Here is a 23,243-nt window from a genome sequence, read left to right as displayed (position 1 = left end):
TCTCGTGTCTTAGATTGTTTGAATATTCTTGTTAAAAGATAATTCTGCTACTCAGGAACCTTTTAGGAGCCTTGTACAGGGACGTTTAATATTCCCAGACCAGTACCTACTCCATCCATCCTACCCATATTCCCCTTATCACACTGGGTATATATCTTCGTATGTTTCATAACATTTGGTTTTTCTTATTTCCCTCCTATTCCCCTTGTTTTTATCTATCCCAGCCGTCCTTTACCCTGTGCCAGGTACTAGACCACACATACCGTTTGATGCCACCTTCTAGTGGTGGAAGAGTCGGATGTTCTGCTCTACGAAGACGATGCCGAGCTTCTCAGCCGTCTCGTAGACGGCGGAGTCGTTCTGACTGCCGCCGGGTGCTGCGATGTACTTTGCGCCGGAGCGGTGGGCGCGGTAGATGTTGTCGACGAAGGGGAACTGTAGAATCAACGTTAATTAAATTATTCGCTACAACTTCAAGGAGCAAAGTAATAAATGAAGGTGTACTTACGAAAGCATCGCTAGAAACAGCGACATCGCCTAGCTTACTAAGCCAGTCGTTGCGCTCGTCTTCGGTGAAGGCAGCGGGAATCTCCTCGAAGACAGACTCGAATGCTTCACGCTCGGGACCGCCCTTGGGCAGCTCGCCACTCACTAGAAGGTCGATAGCGTTGCTCTTATCGGGGCGCTTGGTGCCCTTCTTCCACTTGATGCCGAGGACGCGGGGGTGGAAGCGCAGCCACCAGTTGTCGGCCTTATCGCCGGCCAACCGAGTGCAGTGAATGCGGGACTGCTGACCAGCACCGAGACCGACGACCTGCCCGTTCTTGGCGTAGCACACGGAGTTGCTCTGTGTGTACTTGAGGGCGATTGTGGCAACTGTTAAGTCTCTAGCAGCAGCCTCAGGGAGGGCAAAATCCTTCGGCGTGATAGTTCGAGTGAAAGAAGACGGAGAAAGTTCAATGTCGTTACGGTGCTGGGTGAGGGTTACTCCATACACAGTTCGGACCTCAGTAGGGTCTGGCTGGTACTCAGGATCTATCTGCAGAACAAGGTACTTGCCACCCTTCTTTTTCTTAAGGATTTCCAACGCGGCATCCTCATATCCAGGCGCAATGACACCGTCAGAGACCTCCTTGGAAATGATGCTAGCGGTAGGAACATCAACCACGTCACTCAGGGCAATGATATCGCCAAAGCTGCTCATCCGGTCAGCTCCTCGGGCTCGAGCGTAAGCCTGGGCAAGGCCTGAAGTCTCAATGCCTTGGATATCGTCGACGAAGTAAACCTTGCGCTCCTCGGCGCTTAGAGGAACGCCAATGGCAGCACCAGCGGGGGAAACATGCTTGAAACTGGCAGCTGCGGGTTTTCCAAGTGACTTCTTCAGCTCCTTAACCAGCGGCCAGCTGTTCAAGGCATCAAGTAGGTTGATATATCCGGGGGCACCGCCAAGAACCTTGAATGGTAACTTTTTAGATGTTATGTACGCAGCAGCAGGCTTTTGGTGAGGGTTGGCGCCGTATCGGAGAGGTAAGTATTGTTGGTACTCTTGGCCTTCACCAGCATATCGCGCACGGAAGAAACCAGCGATGTGAGCATCATAATCGGCTGTGTGCTCAAAAGCCTTAAGGGCATATCTCTTACGGCTATCCTCCTTGATCTCTCCATTCTCGAGCTCCCTTAGAAATTCGGGATAGTCATTGGGGTCGCTAAGGATGGTGACGCGGGAGTGGTTCTTGGCAGCCGCTCGGATAAGCGTTACACCTCCTATGTCGATCTCCTCTACGGCTTCGGGGACAGTGACATTGGGCTTAGATACAGTGTCCTTGAACGGGTATAAGTTGCAGATGACATAGTCGACCTTTTCGATACTCTGCTCAGCAAGGTCTTTCTCGTCGGTGGCCAGGTTGCGCGCAAGTATACCGGCGTGGACAGCCGGGTGCAAGGTCTTTACTCGACCGGAAAGCATCTCTGGCGCTTTCGTGATGGCAGAGATATCCCTTCTTGGAGTCAGTCCCAAAACATCTAGGTATATAAATACGAAATTGAGTTGCTAGTTATCTTACTCGACCGGGAATCCAGACTCGCGAATCATCCTAGCCGTGCCTCCAGATGCCAGAATTCGCACATTCTGTTGCACGAGGCCCTTAGCTAGGTCCAACAGGCCAGTCTTGTCGAAGACGGAAAGTATGGCGATTCTCTGAGTTGCCGACATTGCGACGGATTTGTGTAGGATCCAATTGTAATTGTTTCGATCGGAAAGAGAGATTTATGGTAGAGGAGGTAGATGGATTCACGAATCGACGGGAAGCGCACACGATAGATTGACGACGATATGACTTGGATTAAATTGTTGGGATGATAAGACTACGGAGAATGACCGAGCTTAAACAGACTCGTCTAATCCGTTTCTATCACTTGTGACGAGTAACAAGTATAATGGCGCCGTTACGGCCGTGATAATATGAGAGCGAGAAAAATAAAATTTCGAGCTCATGGCGGGGTCGGAGGTGTCAGCCCCACTAACCCCTCGGTGTTGAAGTCTTCAAGTACATTGCGCCATACTAAAAGTATAGAACCCCACCGTACTATGTACCTACCTACATACTACATAGTCCCTTCCTCACTGACTTGACCCCGCCCCCTAGTGTACTCCGTAGAAATTACCTAAAAAGTGAAACGCGTTTTCGAATTTCATACGCGCCTTTCGACCTTTTAGTACCTCGGTCTTATCTTACTTCACTTACACGACTATTCATCTCATTTAGGCCTTTATATCGGTATACGAATTTATCAAAAATGTACGGCGATCTGGGAAACAAACTCGTAAGTAGCTTATGCTTATATTGGACATCTGTTGAAATGAGAAGTTATCACTAAATAATATCAGGTTCAACATGCAAAAAGAACTCAAAATTTGTCACACTTACCACCATATCAGACTGAACTAGTACGTGCAGCCACACGAGAGGTTCGCGACTTGGAAAAAGATGTGGTAGATATGTTAGAACCGTTCCAGGGGTCCTTCAACCCAGCCGACAACCAGGCTACGGCATGTACTCTACTTATAAACCATTTATCCATGCGGCGGAACAAGCGTTGCCTGTTAGCTTATCACCGAACGCGAGCAGACAGGCTCGAAGAGCTTGTATGGAAAGGCTACGACGTAGTTGATCTTGCCGGGCAGCAAGTTAGGGACGGCCAAGGCGGACTCAACGGCACCCCGGGTATGGCATCTAGCAATAGTGGTACGAGCAGCTTAAGTCCGCAGGAGGAAGATTACGTGCGACAGTACAGCGATCTACTAGCTGCTTATAAAGGCCAATGGACAGATATCGATCTTACAGGAAGTCTCGAACCTCCTCGCGACCTCTTCATTGACGTACGGGTGCTAAAGGATGCGGGCGAAATCCAAACCGAATACGGGTAAGAGAGTGGGCATCCAAATAAAGTAGGAAGAAAGTATACTAATATGCCATTGCAGCGCGATCACGCTTACTAAAAACAGTCAATTTTACGTCAGGCAGGGTGATGTAGAACGTCTGATCGCCCAAGGCTACCTCCAAAAGCTCAGTTGAACGGACCTGGGGTGCAGTCCGTCCTATTTAATGTATTCTGGGGAAGAACCACGCCTCGTCTAGACATCAGACGAACTAGGCCAGACCGAATTACGCGTTGCCTATAGTTCCGTCCGATCTACTCCCGCATGCGGTTAGGCCAATTAAAAAAAAAGCAAAGAGCTCCCATCCCGGCGGCATAAGGTTGATTCCCCGGAAGCTTGTTTGCCTGTTGGAAGGGCTGGCAACATATATGCACAAATGGTCTCTTCCCAATTAAGTTGTGGCAAACCAGATTTGCAATTCTGACGGAATAAATCGCAACAAGAGGCGCACATGACGACCGAATGCAAGTGGTACAACCGGGCGCTTGGCCTATAGTTCAAGGCCAATTACCGACCATGACTGAGAACCGTTGCGCCGAAGTCAACTTTCAGTGGAACGTGTTTACCTCGAAAAGCAAAAGATATGCCCGGTAAAACTTAGTGCGTCTACATAGATGGTAACGGGAGCTTCGTAACGAAGTGGAATGATTCTTGCTTGATGTCCTCTATCCGACGCGAATGCGTGCCAAATTACCCGATACAGACTATTATTCATTCATAATAGGTAGCATAGCACAACGATGAGCACAGTACCTAAGTGATAGGTCACATATGCAAATGCAGCCCCTCAATTGGCGCGTTCCAGCTCACGGCCCAGGGCGTAAGGGCTACTGAACCATACGGAATACAACGTTGGCCGTGCTGGCCATTCAGTTGGAGGATTGGCATATGTGGGGAGCGAATGGGAGGATTGAATGTGGAGAAGAATTGGAGGCTCCTGGAAATACTCAACTTCACACCTGACAACCAAACTTTTCGGCGGGCTTCTTCAAGGGTAGGCTGTACATACGTTATTGATCGTGTCGCATTGACAAGGACCGTTCCGTCCAAAAGGTACCACAAATCGACTCGACGAATACCATGGCTTTAAAATACGTAATAGACCTCACGATGAGAGATCGACGTCCGACTTGTCCTGCTGTGATCGTAGAAGGGCCGGAAGCGTTGATAGTGAGGAGAAACGCAAATGCATCGTGAATCACGAAGCGAAGTCTCGTTCCAAATATAGCTGAGGGATATTTTGCATATTATAGTTTAGGAGCCAGGATTAGACTAGCCGGCTCCATGTTTGCGGTGAGTGGTGTTGACGGTAGGATATTCAGGGGCCATAAAATATCCAAACCACCGAAAACCTCGTAGAATTCGAGCTGAAAATGGAGAGGACGAGCTGAATTACCTGATTCACACGGTCTAACAGCTCAATGCCATCCGAGTGCCTGTCAGCTATTGGAACATATATGATATGAACCGCATCCGCTCTCGGGATGTATGAGCTAGGACTGTTTGCATCATGCAGCCCAAATATTTATAGGATCTAAAAACAACTTGGAACGTTAGAGCTTCAATAACGGGTGAGGGGACTACGTGATCGTCTACTTGGCCAAGGTTCGATGTCATTAGCCGCACGGCAGATGATGACAAGATATTTGATGTCGTCAAGAAGACGAGTGTAAGGCGAGTTTGTGACACGAAGATATTATAAAAAAAGGTTTGTCTTACCCAATGGCATTAAATAAAAAATTTAAAATCATAGATGTATTACGAAGTAATGTACCTATTAGATTATAGCATTAGGTCGAGACCCACCACCCAATAATCTTTAAGCGTCTTTCTAGAATCGGAGATGTCCCTCCATACCCCTGTCAATTAAGTCAAGGCCATACGCCAGAGTTTTCCGTGTCCTACGTAAGTACGGATTACTCCTTGATAAATACCTTTTATAGTTAGCGCGTTTAGTGGATCTGTCGAAGTTCCTTGATAGCTACCTCCTACGCTACCTCTATCTATCTCGTGAGGTCTAGATCTATTACATCCTCTCGTTATCATCGAACAACCTTTGCGACTTTGAACATCCTCCTTTTTTTTTTAATCCCTTCGCTCTCTGTCTACGGTACTATTAACTCTTACTGGTCAATTCATAAATTTATATTTCTTACGTCTATGCAAGCCATATAACGCCCCTAACTTCTTTTAACGTATAATTTGAATTCGCTATTGTATATCATGGTTGCGCCTCGAGGACTAATACCTTGGTAGTCCACCAACGTTCCTCGCACACGCGCACTGTAGCTCGGCAACCAATGTATATATTCAACATAGAGAGCTTGTACACGCCTTACCGTAGAATATGGCGGCACCATCGTTCGGTTTCTCTTCTTGGAGAAGAAGATCCTCATCCGTTACCTCTCAGCCAGATCCGGTAGATGTTCCTGGACAAATGCCCACTCCAGATCAAGGCTCGCGATTAGGTCTAGGAGATTTACGACAGCTCTCGTCTTCTCTTAATTCCCATAGCTATAGAGAGCCCAGTAGATCTTTCGTGCCTGGCTCTGTTAGGGATCATTTGTGTAAGTCTATATACTTACATCGCCGTGCTTTTTATTAACATCCTCCAAAGCTCCCGTGGACAGTGCCAGTTTTGCTCGCAGTGTCCGTGAAGACACTGCCGAACTCGCTTCATACGTGCTTTCAGACAAGAAGGATAGGCGCAGCACGTCATTTCTCAATCGAATATCGTCTACCTCGTCCCACCCTAGCCGCGACCAGCCAGTCTTCCAGAATGAGCTGCCATCCACAGGAGATTTGCAATCATCAAGCACCGACACCATAGACGAAGTTTCCGAACCCTCCTCACTGGCATCTGAAACGGACGGGCCACCCAACTCTAGGCCCTCGGCACTCACGACCATGTTCAAACGTTCTCCACCTGAGTCTCTACACGGTCTAGATACCGGTAGTAATTCAATGTCACAAAATGGCCAGCAATTACCATCGATAGGCGTATTACAAGCAGAACCCGATGATGAATTATCAGAGACCACCCCTCTCCTCAGGAGGGTATCTCACAGACCAGAGTCTCCGGATAGTGTTACAGATATCGACATCGAAATTCAAAAACCGAAAACACCGCCTTGGGGACCGTCTTCGACCGGTCGCGGTATTCGAGACAGAATTCGTGCTGTTAAAGGTATAATGAACCCAAAGACTTGGGATAAGAAAGTTGTTTGGCGGAGGGCTATAATAGACCCGATACATTGTTTGCCAGCTGTGATCGTCGGCCTTCTACTTAACATCCTTGATGCCTTATCTTACGGTAAGTTACAGTCTAGAGCATGCTATGGTCCAAGAGCCTAATAATATCTGTAGGAATGATCTTATTCCCCTTGGGCAACCCGATATTCTCGAACCTCGGGCCGGCTGGAATATCGATATTCTACGTTAGCACAATTATCTCACAACTGACCTTCTCGACCAGCAGTCTGTTTCGGGGCGCCGTTGGATCAGAGTTGGTAAGTACTCTTGAACTCTACGATTTACGAATATGTACTGACGTATATAGATCGAGGTTGTTCCTTTCTTTCATAACATGGCGACTACTATTACGGCGATAGTAGGAGAGGACCAACCAGACGCGGTTATCGCTACAACGATAACCTCCTTTGCTATTAGCTCCATGCTGACCGGTCTCGTTTTCTACTGTATGGGAAGATTTAAACTAGGCTATATCGTCGGCTTCATCCCTCGCCATATTTTAATCGGATGTATCGGTGGTGTGGGCTGGTTCCTCATCGCGACGGGCTTTGAAGTTTCAGCGCGACTAGAGGAATTCCGCTACGATCTCGATACCGGGCGAAAACTAATTCAGCCAGACACCTTGCCTCTCTGGCTCATCCCTCTTGCTCTGGCCATCCTTCTCTTCGGCCTTCAGAGGAAAATCACTTCCAAATATTTCTTGCCGATCTATATTCTATCCGTACCGCTCTTCTTCTATTTCTTCGTATTTACGATAGATAGTCTAAATCCCGAGAGCCTCAGGCAAGCCGGGTGGATCTTTGAGGCCCCTGAGGCTGGGCAGCCTTGGTGGTACTTCTGGACTCTTTATAGTGAGCAGTTCAACTATTTCTAGAGATGAACTTATTACTCACTGGCAACTATAGAATTTAACCTTGTTCATTGGGGAGCGATATTGGAAACTGTCGGGGCTATGTTCGCGTTGACCTTCTTCAGCGTACTCCATGTCCCTATTAATGTTCCTGCTTTAGCGCAAATTTCCGGGGAAGATCATCTTGATTTAGATCACGAACTCAAACTACACGGCTACTCGAACTTCCTGTCTGGGCTCGCAGGAAGTATCCAGAACTACCTAGTCTTTGCTAATACGCTATTCTTCATGAGATCAGGTGGCGACAGTCGTCTAGCGGGTATCATGCTAGCAGGCCTTACATTCGGTGTCATGACGATCGGACCAGTGATCATAGGCTACATTCCCGTCATGGTTGTCGGCACCTTGATCTTCGTTCTCGGGTTTGAGTTATTAGTAGACGCCCTGATATCCCCAAGGCGCAAACTCAAGTTATTGGAATACCTGACGGTAAGCTTTGCTTTATTGTCTTACACCTACATACCTGAGACTAACTTGAAATTGCCTTAGATCGTAGTAATAGTTCTCACCATGGGAATGTACGATTTTGTCGTGGGTATTTTCGTTGGCATTATACTCGCCTTTGTTTCTGCTATTTTCCATGCATCTCAAGTTTCAGCCATACGAGCGACTTATACCGGAGACCAAATTGGGTCCATGGTTAGACGGAACCCATCACAACTTCGCTACCTCCGAGAAGTTGGTAGCCAGACATACGTAATCAAATTATCCGGTTTTCTCTTCTTTGGTACCATCGTCGGTGTCGAGGCCAAAATTCGAAATCTAATATCCGAGGACTCTTTTAGGGAGCATCCTATTAAATATATGATCGTCGACCTGTGGCATGTTACAGGTATCGATTATTCGGCAGCCGAAGGATTCAAAACTATCAATCGGCTCCTAGCTGGGAAAGGAGTGCACCTTCTCGTAAGCGGAAAAGACGCGGACAGCAGACTTGGTCGAGATCTCAGAGCCGTCGGACTCGGGGCCGATGGACCCAGCGTTATGTTTATGCCGGATTTAAATTCTGCACTGGAAAGCTGCGAGAACGAACAGCTGAAAACCTTCTATGCTCGCCAAGAAGCTCTAAGAATCTCGCGACCGGCACCGTCAAGCAACCTTGATGTGCCTAATAACGGCCAACTTAGCCAATCATTAGAGATTCTGTCTCAGTCGCCGAGGAGAAGTCACCTCGACCAAGCGGCTAGGAACGTGCTGAACCAACAAGAGATGAGGCGGTCAACGAGATGGCAAAACATCAGTGAACCCCTCCGGCTTATGCTCCAAGTCTTCTACGACGTGAGCGATAAGAACGAGGATTTCTGGTTCCGAGCAAGGCCGTTTTTCGTCCGCAAAGAATTCGCCGCCGGTACCGTCTTATACCAGTGCGGCGAGCCAGCCAATGGCTTCTATCTCCTAGAAAGGGGCGAGTTGCGGGCAGACTACGACACGCCGCAAGGTCGTCTATACGAGCCGATCGTCCAGGGCACTACTTGCGGCGAGCTGCCCTTCTTCTCCGAGACGAACAGGACGGCGACGGTGGTTGCCGTTAAAGACTGCGTCGTCTGGGTTATGGATACGGAAAATTGGGAGAAGCTGCAAAATGAGGAGAACGACGTGGCGCAGGAATTGCTACGGGTTTCGCTGAAGCTTACGAGCGAGCGGATGGAGGCTATGACGAAGTATATCTCGGCGGTTGGGAACTGATTGCTTGGGTTAATAGGATGGAATGGATAGATAAAACAGCGGATATTTTGGAAATGAATGCAATCAAATTTGCCAAGTGAAAGACTATTGTGCTGTCAAGTGATTGTTTTGTAAGAATTCGTAACAGGTTGCAACTCATTACACTACGTAATGTTAATGTCCTGTATCTCTCATGAGTTTGAGCTTTGATGTGGTTGCCTTGGGCTATGTAAGCCATTTATGATGTCTCCTTCGGTAAGACCCTAACCACTAGGTTAGATGCTTTGGGCTGCTACAACGGTATTTCTTCTGATAACTACTGGGGACGTCGTCTATCTACTTTCGTGTCTGAACAAATCTAATAAAACCGATTTATTATCCAATGCTATTATAATCAACAAACGTAATCTATTCTTCGTAGTCCTGTGTGTTGTCTTAGGCTTTACATACCCTGCCGTTGTGTAATCAGGGGCTGGCTGCCATTTCATAAACAGCGGAACCGTTCCGCACCCAGCATCACATATGACAAACAAGTGTATTGGCTTCATAGCAAATCGACTACCGCAACGCTCTATACTGCGCAAATCGGCCTACATCTTCAAGTATTCCAGTTGAAGAAGCTGATTAATTAGGTATTTATCAGCTGTTACCAACATGGCGCAATCCGGCGAGCATGATCCTCCTGACAAATAGCCTTGATAATGGCCGGAGAGGGTTTTTGTATAAAGGCTCGTCTGAGCCGGCTGTATGAGAAGAGTATATTCGCTCCAGACAGTGAAGACAGACCATTCTAAGATACTAAAGCATTCAAAGAATCTATTCTGCCATATTCTCACTATCTATTTACCTTGAACACTGTAATTAGTTCCTAGGTACCTATAGGTACACACCACAATCACCACCATGAACTACACCAAAACCCAACACACCAAGCCCTACGGCGCCATCTCCCCCTCCCTCCCACACCTCTCCACAGCATCCAAATCCATCTTCATCGTCGGCGGCTCCGCCGGCATCGGCAAAGCCACCGCCCTAGCGTTCCTCGAATCCGGATCCCGCCGCCTCGCTCTAACCGGCCGTCGCGAGGCCGTCCTATCTGCCACCGCAGCAGAGCTCCAAGCTAAGTACCCCGATGCCACGGTCCTGACGTCTGCCGCGGACGTCGCGGACGAGGCAGGCGTGCACGCCGCGTTTGCTAGAGCCAAGGCCGAGTTTGGGGGGGCTTTGGACGTTGTTGTTAATGCGGCGGGCGCCCAGCCCCCGTTGCGGGCCCTGGCTTCGACTGGCTTGGACGCCTGGTGGGCGGGCTTCGAGACGAATGTTAGGGGCGCGGCGGTCGTGGCGCGGGCTGCTGCTGCGTATGCTGCGGCGGGGGCGGTGGTCGTGTACCTGGGCACGGCGGGAGCGGTGTTCCCGGCGGATGGGGCGCTGCCGATGTCTGGGTATGCGGCTAGTAAGCTGGCGGGGGTGAAGGTGATGGAGTACTTTGGCGCGGAGAACCCGGGGCTGAGGGTTGTTAGTGTGCATCCGGGGGTTGTGACGGAGACGGAGGGGGGGAGGAAGATGGTTGAGGAGTCGGGGTTGGAGTGGCCGGGGGATGATAGTGAGTTTTTTTCTTCTTTTTCTTTTTCTTTTTCTTTCCTTTCTTCTCTTCTTCTTTCCTCCCTTTTCCCTATGAAGAAGAGAAGTATAAAAAGTATATGGGATGAGATTGCTAATATGATATGAATACCTAGTTAACCTACCGGCCCATTTCCTCGTCTGGGTCGCGAGCGAGGAGGCTGGGTTTTTGAAGAATAAGTTTGTTTTTGCTGGGTGGGATGTTGATGAGTTGAAGGCGAGGAAGGACGAGATTGCGCAGTCGCCCGAGTTGATTCTTGGTCTGAATGGGTTCCCTCGTAGTGTGTAAAGAGCATGTGCCATGTATAGATCGCCAGCTGGGTACATATATGATCACTGTTCTAGTATAAGCCTTTTAGTTTACTACTACATAGATAGGTAGCTTGTCAAATATGAATCACCCCTTACGCCGATGATAGTATGCGGTTATTCACTACGTTTCTGGAGAAGAAGTATTAATAGCTGGATATAGTTACTCGTGGTTAGAACATGACTTACTTTAGATACTCTCGTGAGTGTAACATTTGAGTTGATCGTAACAGTATCACTAAGCTAAAGCCACCGGTCGTACAGCCTTAAACTGGAATATGTAACATGCCAGATATCTTCTCTTCATTACTGTACAAACGTGCAATATGCTCTAATTCATGAACGTCTGCCCATCCCTTTTGAAACCCGCCATCTCGAAGCCAGCCCATAAATACGCCTGACTACCCAGAAACAAGATGGTGATCGAACTGCTCCCCCCACCCCAAAGTACGATGCTATACCACCCGTTTGACTTCGAAGAATCTTCGTAACCACCATACCTGGAATAGAGACTCGCCTACCACCACGCCGATTACGAACAAGTTCCACCATTTGACTCGGCTGTTCGTGCTCTCGGCGGTGTTACGGTGGGTGCGTTCACGGACGACGATGTAGGATTGCTCATCCCTTGCCTGTTCGACTAGTTCGGAGAGTTGCTTAACTATAGCTCCGTTAGTAAACTGATCTAAGCCGTATTTGTTAAAGGTTAAGAAGTAGGCAACAGCGCAACACTTACTCTCTTTCTCTAAGGGGTCCTGAGGGGCATCGCCTTCGGACACGTATACTATTCCGTGTACGTTGAACGATACCTCCTTGCTGTTGGAGCCCCAGTGTTCGTTGCCAAAGCAGTAGAGGTATTTACCGTCGTGTCTAGCCGTAAACGAGAAGTCGCCGTTCGAAACCGCCTTCTGGAAGGTTTCGTGCTGGCCCATCGGGTTCGTGATCTGTAGTTGTGGATCAACATGTAAGTCATTATATTTATTCACCGACTATCTATCTTAAGAATGCTGCCGTACCCAGAAGTCAATATCGAGGTTACCGGCACCGCCAAACTCCCTGTCGCCGGTCTGGAAAGTAACGGTCATGACATCGTCCTTGTGGAGCTCCTCGTGGAAGCACTCGCGGCCGTGGGCGGGAAGCTGGATATTGTGGGCGAGCGCAGCTTGTAGGAAGCTGGCTGCCAATAGCAGGGTTTTAGTCGAGAATAACATATTTTCTGGGCAACGAGTGACTCAATTCGTTCGCTGAGCCCAGTTTGAGAAATGGCGTTGCCTGAATATTTGTCATGCGACGGGTAGGCTTTGAATTAATAAAAAGATAGAGCCTACTAACTAAACGAGCTGTGAGGCTTGAAACTTGAGATGGACACTTTGGCGATTGCCAAGGATCGAATCTGAGTGGACGCTCGGGACGGTCTAGCGCAGTTTTCTCAGCCTACCTAGGTACATACCTACTATAATACCTAATCTTAGCGGCGGTACCTAAGAGATACTTTCTGTGTCGCGACGTGTTACAAACTCGTGACCGTCTCCTTCCCGGAGAAGGCCGACTCCGCAGCGTAGAAATCTTAGTCGTGGTTAGGGGGTCTAGTAAGTATAGTGACTGTATCTAGGTACCTAGGTAGTTAACGTAGTTTAGGTACTTGACATAGCACTCTGCCAGGCCCTTTACCTTATCAGGCTGGATTAAGCCAAAGCCAAAAAAAATTAAGATACAAAGACCCCAGCCCAGCGACTGCCAGCTGCAGGCAAGTAATTACGTTCATTTCCATGGGACTCCGTCTTTCTCCAGCCACATTGCACTTTTACCTAACTTTCTAAAAAACACATCTACTACTCTCTCTTCACCGATCTCCAACCACAATCCACCGCATCAACCCCTTTTGATAACCCATCGCCACGAGATCTCTCCTTCGCCGAGCAGGTCTCATTGTTGCAGAATAGTAAGTCGACTACTACTTCAACCTTTTACATGATCCCGACAAAGAGATATTCTTTGGTCTTTTCGCTGTTTTGTATTTTTGTCGCTTTGCACGCTTTCGCTTTACAGTACCAATACCAATACCACTACCATATCCACGTATCTATCTCTACCTATCTACATACCACATACCTCTACCTAAATATTACATACATCTAAATACATCTACATACATACCTACCTTCAACTTCCCCCTCATAATTCTTCGGCCCACCTGTTCATTTCTCTCTCCTCTCCTATCGTGGCAGCCTAGAAATAACACGGGACAACCGCGCCCAACAATACCGACTCATCCCCCAGGTCATTGCGCGGTCTTGGAAGACCAATCGATCTGTCCTTACGGAACACTAAACCCCATAAATCCCGACTGGCTGCCAATTACCTCCAGATAATCACATCATCTCTTTTTTCCATCTTAACTAACTTCTCCTCTTTCTCTCGTGCTAGATATAGCGACATCGCCTTAGGCCCACAGCCGTAATAGATACTTACCGCATCTTTTCTTCAAGTCGCAATCATGGGTCTCACATTCTCCAAGTTGTTCGACAAGCTCTGGGGGAAGAAGGAGATGAGAATTCTGATGGTTGGTCTCGACGCTGCCGGAAAGACCACGATTCTGTACAAGCTCAAGCTCGGTGAAATCGTCACAACTATCCCTACTATCGGTATGCCCTCCCCACCCGAGCGTCAGCATCGCCACCCTTTGTTTTTGATTATTGACACGCGTCGCGCTTCCAGGTTTCAACGTCGAGACGGTCGAGTATAAGAACATTCAATTCACCGTGTGGGATGTTGGTGGACAGGACAAGATTCGTCCTCTGTGGCGACATTACTTCCAGAACACCCAGGGTATCATCTTCGTCGTCGACAGCAACGACCGAGACCGTATCGTCGAGGCTCGGGAGGAGTTGCAGCGCATGTTGAACGAGGACGAGCTCCGGGATGCTATTTTGCTAGTCTTCGCCAACAAACAGGATCTGCCCGTATGTTCCATCCCGTCCTAACCGTATTATTTACAAAATTTGCTAACGATGGTTGTAGAACGCCATGAACGCTGCTGAGATTACCGACAAGCTCGGCCTTCACAGCCTGAGACAGCGCGCCTGGGTATGTACTCATTCTATCTTGTCTCACCTTTGTAATATATGCTAATCGGCGATGTAGTACATCCAATCAACTTGCGCTACATCCGGAGACGGTCTGTATGAGGGTCTCGAATGGCTTGCCACCACGCTCCGTAAGGCTGGACACCAGTAAATGGGAGGGGGCACTGTGTCATTTTCCCGTTACGACTCACCATGTTTCCCTTTCCTCCCCAATTTAATGGGTCGGTTGTAACTCGCAAATTCATTCCCGGAGCAATCGATATATTCCATAAATGACACTGGTCTCGGTACGCTCTCGCTCTCATGGGTTACGGTGGACCTGCAAAGTGAAGACGCAAGTTTGATTTTGGAAGCATAGGAGGGGAGTGGCGTACTGGGACGAAATCTGTACGAATTGATATTACAGAACGTAAAAGAGAACTTGATGCGTTGGGTCACGCTACCAAGGGCCAGCGGAGCCTCGCATTCTAGTCTGTTTTTCTCGTTCACGAGGCATTTCCCGTCTATTGTTCCCCATTAATAAGAATGATGATTAACACACAATGTCATGATATGATGGTGGCTCTTGTGAAGCCCTGGTGGGATGTTCTCAATATATGGTCCTGTTTCCGTTTTTACGCTGGCATTACGAGATAGAACGAGATTGGAAGGCTTCGTAGTTTACAGTAGTAGTTGTTGCAACATGGGATTTATTTTAGATTTTTGTTGTCCTCTTTTTTTAGTATAGGAGATAAGATCTATGTTGCGTAATTGTATACGGCCATGGTTGAATTGAGGGTCGCCCTCACATGGTCCCCGTTATAACTGGAGTAGACTTAAGAAAAGACTTGAAGTGTAACTCCTTGCTTACATTGTACTTGGTACTTTGTAAAAGTATGACGCTAGCGGTGAATAAATTCGTAATAGCCCGTACCACCATGATAAATTGTATAGTTGCCAAGCAGGTGATTGGTATAGGCCTAATTATAGGCCTGATTATATTCACAACTCCCTTAGAGTTTACATTTTCCCCCCTTAAACAACTTTGGTAGCACACATGGTAATTACATTATTCAGCTAGTACAGGTAAGGCGGATTGTAGTACTTTCTACAAGAGGATTAGCTTTCTCCTGTTTTATGTTGCGTCACCGTCACCGCGATTTTAATCGAATTCGGGGGGTACATAATACCTGATAATACCTGATAATATGTACCTGATAATATGTACCTGATAATATGAGGTACCTGATAATATGTACCTGATAATATGTACCTGATAATAAAAAATGGCCCCACGTAAAGCCGGGATCGGCAATGCTGGGATCCCGACGCTCGTAATATATTCGGCTGTAATATATTTCAACGGCGAGGTCTTCTCACCGACAACATAATTTCGGAATTGGACCGCCAGACCGGGGGAACGTGTCCTGCACCTTGAGTCCCTGCCAATTTGATCCTCGATTGACCAAAATGAAGCCTTCAGCTTCAGGGATTCTCGTCACAGCTAAGAGGGGCCTTCCAGCGCTCCGAGCGCCCCTAGGACGGCAACCCCGTTTCTTCACCCGAGCGGCGTCTTCCTCGGCTTCCGAGACAAACGCCTCGGCTGCGATAATCACTTCACGAACTCATCCTCGACCACATGTATTATCTAATCGTTCCCCCCTCCCCGTTGAAAGCTGTCGAAGTTACGCTTCGGCACCGACAACAGGATCCGAATCTCTAGGCAAGACAGCCCTTTACGATCTCCATGTCTCACACGGCGCTAAGATCGTGCCATTCGGTGGCTTTTATATGCCGGTTCAGTACGCCGGGCTGAGCGTTACCGCCTCCCACCACTTCACGCGAAGCCACGCCTCGCTGTTCGATGTCGGACACATGGTCCAGCATCGGTTCGAGGGTCCCGGCGCCACTGCGTTTCTCCAACGAATCACACCCGCCGGCCTCGAGGGCCTCAGCACCAACTCGAGTACCCTCAGCGCACTGCTGGTCCCTGGTACCGGCGGCATCGTCGACGATACCATTATAACAAAGCTCGGCGAAAACTCTTTCTACGTCGTCACCAACGCCGGGTGCCGGGACAAAGACCTCGCATATCTAAGCGAGCAGTTAGGACAATGGGAGAAAGAGGGCCGTCCGTCTGTTAACCACAAGGTCCTCTACGGCCAGGGCTTGGTCGCGCTGCAAGGCCCGCTTTCCGAGCAGATCCTCGAACAAGTCCTAGCCAACCCCAAGGAAACCGATCTCCACGGGCTGTTCTTCGGACAATGCCGCTCCGTGACGCTGAAGCTCCACGACGGGCGTGAGGTGTCCGATATCCTAGTCAGCAGAGGCGGATATACCGGCGAAGACGGGTTTGAGATCTCCATCCCTGAGGAACACACCGTCGCCGCAACCGAAACACTCCTTCAATCCGCCGGCCCGGAGAAATTACAGCTGGCTGGCCTGGGCGCGCGCGATAGCTTGCGTCTGGAGGCGGGCATGTGTCTGTACGGACACGACCTAAACGAAGACATCACGCCCGTCGAGGGCGCGCTAAGCTGGATCATCGGCAAGGAACGGCGCAGCGAGACGGACGTTTCAAAAGGCGCGTTCTACGGCGCAAGCGTCATTCTCAGCCAACTAACGCCCAAGAGCAAAGGCGGGGCGGGCGTCGAGCGCCGGCGTATCGGGCTAGTAGTCGAGGGGGCACCCGCGCGGGAGGGCGCCGAGATCCAGGACGAAAGTGGTGCGAAGGTTGGCGCCGTGACTAGTGGGTGTCCGAGCCCGACGCTAGGCAAGAACATTGCCATGGGGTATGTTAAGGATGGCCTGCATAAGGCGGGGACCGAGCTCGTCGTTAGTATTCGCGGACGTCCGCGGAAGGCGGTTGTGACGAAGATGCCGTTTGTGCCGAGTAAGTACTGGAAAGGGAACGCTTAGGTTGTTATTGCGTTTCGACAGTATGTAAGGTAGGTTAGGTTAGGTTATGGAAACTAAGACAGGCGTGTGTCTGTACAATGCAATATAAGATGGCGGGAGCGAAGAATATGGGTTGGTAGGTTGGTTGGTTGCATTTTTTGGGCACTTTGAGACTTTCAACAATCCAGGGGCGTCGGGGTAAACTACCGGTATATAAGTAGATGAGATAGATACCCTCAACGAAGATCTACGTTACGATTACTGTTGTTGAATGGTTTTGTCCTATGGTAACTAATACTAGTTAAGTTTGCTAGGTTGGGCTAGTTATATGGTTTGTTTAGTTTGTAAGTGTATAAGGTGTTGCTTCCACTAGTACAGCGAAGATATTCGTAGAGGTTGTAAGTAGATTTAATCGAAGGTCGAGTTGACTACAGGTCATATAGTTGCTATCGAGAGGGAAGAATAGAGATATAGTTCTCGTGTGGATGGTAGCATGTAGCATGTAGCATGTAGTATGATATACCAAGAAATAGAATAGTTACTTATTCTCACTATATAGGTAAGTGCTCAGTCTGTACCGAACTGAATAGCAAACCGGCGAACAGTAAAATACACAACCAAGTACCCAATGTAGATATATACGCATGGTAAATTGCGATAGATCCTAGTATAAGAGCATATATGATATAGATACGATACGATACGATACGATGTCCTCCTTCGATCTGCCTCTGCCTCTGCCTCTGCCTCTGCCTCTTATCTCTTACCTCTACCTGTCTCTCAAAAACCACACGTCTGTCTAAATTTCATCATGAAGCATATTAATCGTGCCTCGCAAGTATCGTGCGATGTGTGCCATATCATATAAAAAAAAAAAAAAAAAAAGAAGAAGTGGTTACCAGTACAAGACGTTTCGCCTCAAGTCTGTCCGCTCCCTATAGGCCTTAGCCCCGACATGCGTTTATAAAAACCGAGTGAGGTAAGAGGCGAACTCGCGGCGGGCGAAGCGTTCACGAGGATTATATACTGATAAGTCCGGCTATGTCCACTTGTGCATCCCTTCTCCCGAAGTGTATCCCAATGAGAATCATGTCTGTTCTGTCTCCCGAAGGCTGGACTTCCCATCTTTCCAACCCTGCCTCCCCTCGTGATATAAATAATGTACGCAATAGATCCCCCCGGACTACCAACAGCAAGCGGTATGTATTCCCCCGGGGAATGAATAAATAAAAAGTGAACGAAGAAGAGGAAGCAATGAACCGATGCCCGTCGCTTGCTGCCCGTTTAAATGCTTGGATATCCCAATAACGCCTTCCTATCAATCCTCCCTCGCCCTCACCCTCACCCTCACCCCTATATACGTCGCATCAGAACGTCCAGTCTTCCAACATGGCCGCATGCCTCCGTTTGTGCGTAAGAGTTTGCTGCGAGACTGGTGTTGCTACGATCTGTTCCGGACTTTGCATCCAGTCGTATCCCGGAGTTCGCCACCAACTCCCGGGTTCCCTGTATTTCCTATGCGCGTAACTAAAGTTATCTTCCGCCCCAGCATCGCACCGTTCCAAGCGCATGACGCCTCCTCGAGAAAGGTCACATGACAACGCGATTAAGTCTTGTCCCTCGTTAGCAAAAGCGACGCCGCCGAGTTCGCCGAATATGTCAACTGTCTGCCTGGTATTGAATGTTTGGGCGTCGATCAAATTGACAAAGTCAGCTTCCTCGGCGGCGACTAGAATTCGCTTGCCAGATCCGAGAGGGGAGAACCGTAAGCTGCGGGCACCGGCCATCTCGGTTCGCACCACAGCAACCGAAGTACTCTCGCCCTTGCTATTCTTCCATTTACGGGCATCCCATATTCTGATACTCCTATCTTGGTTTCCAGTGGCGACAGTCCAACCATCCGGCGCCCAGTCGCAGGCGAAACCAAAGTCTCTATGACCTTCGAGACTTTGGAGTATCTCACCCGTCTCCGCGTCGGTAATGAGTACGTTTTGGTCGTCTCCAACTATGACACGAAGCCTCATATCTGGACTCAGCGCAGAACAATTCATCGCGGACTCATACATGATTTCCGACCTGACACTATTCGTAGATAGATCCACTACCCGGAAACCAAAGTCGTTGGAAGCAAAGGCGGCCAACGGAGTGGATGAATGCCGAGAAGAATGGATTTGTACGTGATTGGTTATACCGCTATTATGATTGGTCAACAGTCCTTCGTGTGCCTCGAGGTCTTTGGAGGAGTTTAGGTAACGGTAACGATAGGTTCCATAGAAACCACCAGCAATCAGGATGTCCTCGCTAGCGGTTAGTGTAGATATATGAGCACCGGTTTGGCTGTCGAAGCGCATCGCTACTTTGTCTCGTCCTGTAGTAGGGTCATGCTCCTTGATCGTAGTAAAGCTCGGATAGAATACCCTCGTTCGCGATGCAACGCCTAATATATTGCGAAGCTGAAAATGTAGCAAGCGCACATCGCGCCTGATGTCCATGCTCTTATATCTAAAGTAATTCTCGACAGGGCGTAGTAGCCTGTCGGACGAATCAGTATGAAACGAATCAGAATTCGCTCTGTTCACATAGTTATGAAACGTCGCCATACGACGACATCGAGCCATATTCCTCGTCACTCCCAGATCCCTCCAACTGATGCCTTGGAAGTCGTATAGGTCACCCCTCAACTGCTTATAATCTACTCGGCGCGGGCATTCCCGGGCTAGACGACTGATCTGTTGAAAGGACGGCACAGGTCCGTTTGCTCGTAGTTGCATGTCTGCATTGCTCTGCCACTCCCAGAGCTCAAGAAACTGCATAACGTGCGGGTTCTCAGGCCCGAGTGACATGGGATTCGCATTGCTAAGGGCCATAGGATGAAGACCAGTGTTCGCGGCGACGTCGATGTCATCTTCGGCAGGATCTTGAACCTCTGGGAGCGGCAGCAGCGTCTGCGAGGGTAGGATGGCACCTAAATCGGTATCAATGGGTGGCGAAGGTTGGATTGGGATCCCAAGATGGTTAATGAGCGCATATTCGAGAGGCGCCATAACGTGGCTTTGGTCGTCCGGATCTTCCATGTTAAGATTGTTTAAAGGAGCGCCGCCTTCTTCGATATCGATGTCCAGCATGTCGTGGTTATTATCGGCGCTGCTACTACCGGCGTCATCACTCTCCTCAAAGACTTGGGCGCCGTCGGAGTTGGCATGCGCAGTAGATGTCGGGACGTATGGGGGTGACCACTGGTAGTCATTCATAGGACTGTCAGGGTCAGGTAGATCAACTTCAGCAATTTGAGGCTGAGAGGATGAGAAGGCATCTTGGTCGATCTGAGGACGGTCTGGAGCGAGGAATGGAGAGACGGGTGGGGAATTAGTAGGGCGCATAGTTGTTGGAGGTGCTCAAGTCATTTGGTTGGAAATTCGAGCCTAACCGCTCCTAGTATGGGGGTTCACATAAGATGAACCCGTGTTGCTTTTATGTTTCTGTCGTGCAGACAATTCCTATTGGCTCATAAAATAGGGACTAACGAGGTATATATGTAATGTAGCTGTGTAGCTGTGTAGCTGTGTAGGTGCGCAGCTGCGTATGTATGTAGTAGTTGAGGTAATAAAGTAACCTAGGTAGTCTAGTAGGTTAGTGTGTAGATGGGCGGACGGCGGACGGGATGGATGGCGGATCTTCAGCAGGGCGCCAAGATGGGTCAAGGCAGCGATCCCTAGTTTGCGGCTATCGAGGGTGGTATACAGTAGCGTGAACCTTTTATTCCATGTATATATGTATGTATGTATGTATGTATGTATGTATTCTGGTATTGTAGATAAACTTTGGTATGTACCTAATAGATAAAGAGGGTCGGCGGGGTATACCATATATCGTATAGGACATTAGCGTCAGTATATAAGACCTTAAGACTGTATTAATACCGTATATTTACGGTATAATTGTTTGAATAATTGCGTATTTTAGTACGAAAGAAAAACGGTAGTTACATTTATTAACGATATTATTTTATAACGGTATTTTTAAAGTTAAACGTTTTTTTAAATTAACGGTTTTTTTATTATAAATGGTTTTTTTTAACTAACGGTTTTTTTTTTAATTAACGGTTTTTTTACGGTTTTAATATAGTTTAAAAAAATATAATAAATAAAAAAAAATTATATTATATATTTAAATAAATATTATTATACGTATTTATTTTAAATTAAAAAGCCGTAAATAATTAAATTATTATTAAAATAAATATTATTTTACATTTAAATATATTATAATTACGGTTATAGTTATAGCTATAATTATAAGGTTATTATTTAAATATATTATTATATATTTACGGACGTATATAATTTATAATTATTTAAATATATAAAGTGGCATTTACGACTTTTTTACTTAATTATTACATTTTTTCGGACCGTATTAAAACTGTTGGTTAAAAAAAAAACCATTTGTAAAAAAAAAACCATTTGTAAATATATAAACCGTTTAAATAATTAATTAAAAATATATCGATTATGTATATAACGAAAATTAAAATAAAACGTTTATATATTTAAATAATATTAAAGCTTTAAACGGTAAATTTACGGTTTAATTTTTACTTACTGTAAAAGTACGGTATTTAAGCCTTATATCCTAACGCTAATGGAATGAGACTAGTTAGTAATAGTACCACGTTTTGAACTTAAACTTAAGAACTTAAGTAGTTTACGTTTTTCGATGCGTTGGGACAACTTGGTTGGTATATACGGCATGTATACCCAATCGATCGATGTAAGATAAGGAGCGGATCAGGCTGCTTTGCTACTGCTACATCGTGATGACGATGGATTGGGGGGAGGATGGGCTACTGATAGAAAGATACAACGTCGATGCCCATTACATTACGCTAGTGGAGAACAAATGCAGATGCAAATGCAAAATGCAAATAAAGGTCCAATATGACGACCACTCCACAGCTGTTTCGCTAAAGGTACATGAACGCATACGGTATCCGCCCCCATTTATAAAGTACAATATGCAAGTACATACATATGGAAGTACATACATGATGTATCTACCTTACCCACCGATTTCCACAGGCAGGAAGTTTGGGGGTCTTGGAGTAAGAGCCATTTTTGGACCGACTTACATGTTAGGTACATATATACTACCTACATACAAGGTCGTTATTGCAGTTTATTGCACCAGTACGCATGTATATATAGATGTACACTACATACCTATCTGACTACATACCTCCTACAGACCCGTAGTGTAAAACGGAAAGCAACATTGAATCCACAATCCATCATCTCCCGTACATCATCACATGCCCTAGTCCGATAGTCCGACTCTGCATGCGCCCAACAACCGGAGATAATCATCATTAGGAATAAAACATCAAGTATTCCGAATATGAACAAAAGGACACCTTTGAACCTTGCTTTCTATATTGTCTATATTTTCCACATTTTCCACATTTTCCATTCTCAGCAATTATTCAGCATAATGACGATATGTTGGTGCATTGCATTACCATATGGCAATCCCCCATCCCCCACCCCCCGTCCCCCATCCCTACTTTAATTCAAGCTCTCAAATTTCAAGTATGATATATCACTTTTAATCCCGGCACCCGTCCTATGAACCGCTCGTCCAAGTCACAAAATAGAAAGCTATTGTTTCCATAAACCCTCCATTTCTCAACCGGCGAGCCCGTGGCTTCTCAGTTTGACGAGTCAGTATTCTAATACATATATATATTACGAAGTGCCTCGCCGGGTGAGACACCGCGACGGAGAGGCTTGATTGACGGGATTAAAATTTACCCTTCGCACGGTTCCCGTCGAGTCTTCATTCGCCATGGCCCATGGGGGGGAAGGGGGGACGAGAAACAGAGAAGAAAGGGCCTGGGGTCGTCGGGTCCCGCAACGTCCATAAAGGTATATGTACTCTCCCGAAAGGACTCACCGCCGGCACACGAGTTATTAACCGAACCTTTCGAATCCGAGGCGGCAAAGGTCCGAAACAGGATAGACTGAGAAACGAAGCTAATAAGCCAGCAACCCTTCGGTACCAAGCATACGGCACTGGGGAAAGGATAATG

At 47.5% G+C, this 23,243-nt stretch overlaps 8 protein-coding genes across 8 annotated transcripts; 5 read left to right on the top strand and 3 right to left on the bottom strand.

Moving 5' to 3' along the window:
- Nucleotides 1-5: 5 nt before the first annotated feature.
- F4817DRAFT_14620 (AICARFT/IMPCHase bienzyme) lies at nucleotides 6-2,525 on the bottom strand. The gene is made up of 3 exons (XM_049297918.1): nucleotides 2,064-2,525; nucleotides 509-1,997; nucleotides 6-435 (listed from the first exon to the last, which is right to left on the bottom strand). Exons 1-3 carry the CDS (start codon nucleotides 2,210-2,212, stop codon nucleotides 280-282), a joined length of 1,794 nt encoding a protein of 597 aa, XP_049161487.1. The 5' UTR covers nucleotides 2,213-2,525; the 3' UTR covers nucleotides 6-279.
- Nucleotides 2,526-2,596: 71 nt separating this feature from the next.
- On the top strand, nucleotides 2,597-3,647 carry F4817DRAFT_14599 (DNA replication complex GINS protein PSF1). Its single transcript, XM_049297917.1, has 3 exons — nucleotides 2,597-2,823; nucleotides 2,888-3,423; nucleotides 3,482-3,647. Exons 1-3 carry the CDS (start codon nucleotides 2,797-2,799, stop codon nucleotides 3,573-3,575), a joined length of 657 nt encoding a protein of 218 aa, XP_049161486.1. The 5' UTR covers nucleotides 2,597-2,796; the 3' UTR covers nucleotides 3,576-3,647.
- A 1,812-nt stretch (nucleotides 3,648-5,459) lies between these two features.
- Nucleotides 5,460-9,369, top strand: F4817DRAFT_329985 (sulfate transporter family protein). The gene is made up of 7 exons (XM_049302333.1): nucleotides 5,460-5,634; nucleotides 5,696-6,006; nucleotides 6,057-6,752; nucleotides 6,806-6,948; nucleotides 6,999-7,542; nucleotides 7,597-8,030; nucleotides 8,091-9,369. The coding sequence occupies exons 2-7, from the start codon at nucleotides 5,787-5,789 to the stop codon at nucleotides 9,285-9,287; spliced, it is 3,234 nt and encodes a 1,077-aa protein (XP_049161485.1). The 5' UTR covers nucleotides 5,460-5,634; nucleotides 5,696-5,786; the 3' UTR covers nucleotides 9,288-9,369.
- Nucleotides 9,370-9,805: 436 nt separating this feature from the next.
- On the top strand, nucleotides 9,806-11,175 carry F4817DRAFT_363218 (putative short-chain dehydrogenase; the record flags this gene model as incomplete). Its single annotated transcript, XM_049306620.1, has 2 exons — nucleotides 9,806-10,869; nucleotides 11,003-11,175. The coding sequence occupies exons 1-2, from the start codon at nucleotides 10,170-10,172 to the stop codon at nucleotides 11,173-11,175; spliced, it is 873 nt and encodes a 290-aa protein (XP_049161484.1). The 5' UTR covers nucleotides 9,806-10,169.
- A 172-nt stretch (nucleotides 11,176-11,347) lies between these two features.
- Nucleotides 11,348-12,614, bottom strand: F4817DRAFT_329984 (emp24/gp25L/p24 family/GOLD-domain-containing protein). Its single transcript, XM_049302332.1, has 3 exons — nucleotides 12,212-12,614; nucleotides 11,932-12,139; nucleotides 11,348-11,856 (listed from the first exon to the last, which is right to left on the bottom strand). The coding sequence occupies exons 1-3, from the start codon at nucleotides 12,404-12,406 to the stop codon at nucleotides 11,651-11,653; spliced, it is 609 nt and encodes a 202-aa protein (XP_049161483.1). The 5' UTR covers nucleotides 12,407-12,614; the 3' UTR covers nucleotides 11,348-11,650.
- Nucleotides 12,615-13,114: 500 nt separating this feature from the next.
- F4817DRAFT_329981 (ADP-ribosylation factor family-domain-containing protein) lies at nucleotides 13,115-15,119 on the top strand. The gene is made up of 4 exons (XM_049302331.1): nucleotides 13,115-13,840; nucleotides 13,914-14,158; nucleotides 14,217-14,282; nucleotides 14,340-15,119. Exons 1-4 carry the CDS (start codon nucleotides 13,693-13,695, stop codon nucleotides 14,430-14,432), a joined length of 552 nt encoding a protein of 183 aa, XP_049161482.1. The 5' UTR covers nucleotides 13,115-13,692; the 3' UTR covers nucleotides 14,433-15,119.
- A 459-nt stretch (nucleotides 15,120-15,578) lies between these two features.
- Nucleotides 15,579-17,620, top strand: F4817DRAFT_329980 (glycine cleavage system T protein). The gene has a single exon (XM_049302330.1). It carries the CDS (start codon nucleotides 15,731-15,733, stop codon nucleotides 17,177-17,179), a length of 1,449 nt encoding a protein of 482 aa, XP_049161481.1. The 5' UTR covers nucleotides 15,579-15,730; the 3' UTR covers nucleotides 17,180-17,620.
- A 905-nt stretch (nucleotides 17,621-18,525) lies between these two features.
- Nucleotides 18,526-20,202, bottom strand: F4817DRAFT_357169 (YVTN repeat-like/Quino protein amine dehydrogenase; the record flags this gene model as incomplete). Its single annotated transcript, XM_049305883.1, has 1 exon — nucleotides 18,526-20,202. The coding sequence occupies one exon, from the start codon at nucleotides 20,200-20,202 to the stop codon at nucleotides 18,526-18,528; it is 1,677 nt and encodes a 558-aa protein (XP_049161480.1).
- Between the last annotated feature and the right edge of the window lie 3,041 nt (nucleotides 20,203-23,243).

Source organism: Daldinia loculata, assembly GCF_022478755.1.
Source record: "Daldinia loculata strain CBS 113971 unplaced genomic scaffold F4817scaffold_10, whole genome shotgun sequence".
NCBI lineage: Eukaryota > Fungi > Ascomycota > Sordariomycetes > Xylariales > Hypoxylaceae > Daldinia > Daldinia loculata.
Note: the sequence above shows the minus strand (reverse complement) of the source record. Positions and strands in the feature narration are given on the sequence as shown.

Excerpts from the sequence above, each read along its gene's own strand:
- F4817DRAFT_14599 (XM_049297917.1), top strand. The coding sequence starts at position 2,797 with ATGTACGGCGATCTGGGAAACAAACTC. Across the intron at positions 2,824-2,887 it reads GCGATCTGGGAAACAAACTC|GTTCAACATGCAAAAAGAAC; the intron begins GTAAGTAGCTTA and ends AAATAATATCAG. Across the intron at positions 3,424-3,481 it reads GAAATCCAAACCGAATACGG|CGCGATCACGCTTACTAAAA; the intron begins GTAAGAGAGTGG and ends ATGCCATTGCAG.
- F4817DRAFT_14620 (XM_049297918.1), bottom strand. The coding sequence starts at position 2,212 with ATGTCGGCAACTCAGAGAATCGCCATACTTTCCGTCTTCGACAAGACT. Across the intron at positions 1,998-2,063 it reads GAGTCTGGATTCCCGGTCGA|GGATATCTCTGCCATCACGA; the intron begins GTAAGATAACTA and ends GACTCCAAGAAG. Across the intron at positions 436-508 it reads CTGTTTCTAGCGATGCTTTC|TTCCCCTTCGTCGACAACAT; the intron begins GTAAGTACACCT and ends TTGATTCTACAG.
- F4817DRAFT_329980 (XM_049302330.1), top strand. The coding sequence starts at position 15,731 with ATGAAGCCTTCAGCTTCAGGGATTCTCGTCACAGCTAAGAGGGGCCTT.
- F4817DRAFT_329985 (XM_049302333.1), top strand. The coding sequence starts at position 5,787 with ATGGCGGCACCATCGTTCGGTTTCTCTTCTTGGAGAAGAAGATCCTCA. Across the intron at positions 6,949-6,998 it reads GCGCCGTTGGATCAGAGTTG|ATCGAGGTTGTTCCTTTCTT; the intron begins GTAAGTACTCTT and ends TGACGTATATAG. Across the intron at positions 8,031-8,090 it reads AGTTATTGGAATACCTGACG|ATCGTAGTAATAGTTCTCAC; the intron begins GTAAGCTTTGCT and ends AAATTGCCTTAG.
- F4817DRAFT_329984 (XM_049302332.1), bottom strand. The coding sequence starts at position 12,406 with ATGTTATTCTCGACTAAAACCCTGCTATTGGCAGCCAGCTTCCTACAA. Across the intron at positions 12,140-12,211 it reads ACCTCGATATTGACTTCTGG|ATCACGAACCCGATGGGCCA; the intron begins GTACGGCAGCAT and ends CCACAACTACAG. Across the intron at positions 11,857-11,931 it reads GGACCCCTTAGAGAAAGAGA|TTAAGCAACTCTCCGAACTA; the intron begins GTAAGTGTTGCG and ends ACGGAGCTATAG.
- F4817DRAFT_329981 (XM_049302331.1), top strand. The coding sequence starts at position 13,693 with ATGGGTCTCACATTCTCCAAGTTGTTCGACAAGCTCTGGGGGAAGAAG. Across the intron at positions 14,159-14,216 it reads CCAACAAACAGGATCTGCCC|AACGCCATGAACGCTGCTGA; the intron begins GTATGTTCCATC and ends CGATGGTTGTAG. Across the intron at positions 14,283-14,339 it reads GCCTGAGACAGCGCGCCTGG|TACATCCAATCAACTTGCGC; the intron begins GTATGTACTCAT and ends TCGGCGATGTAG.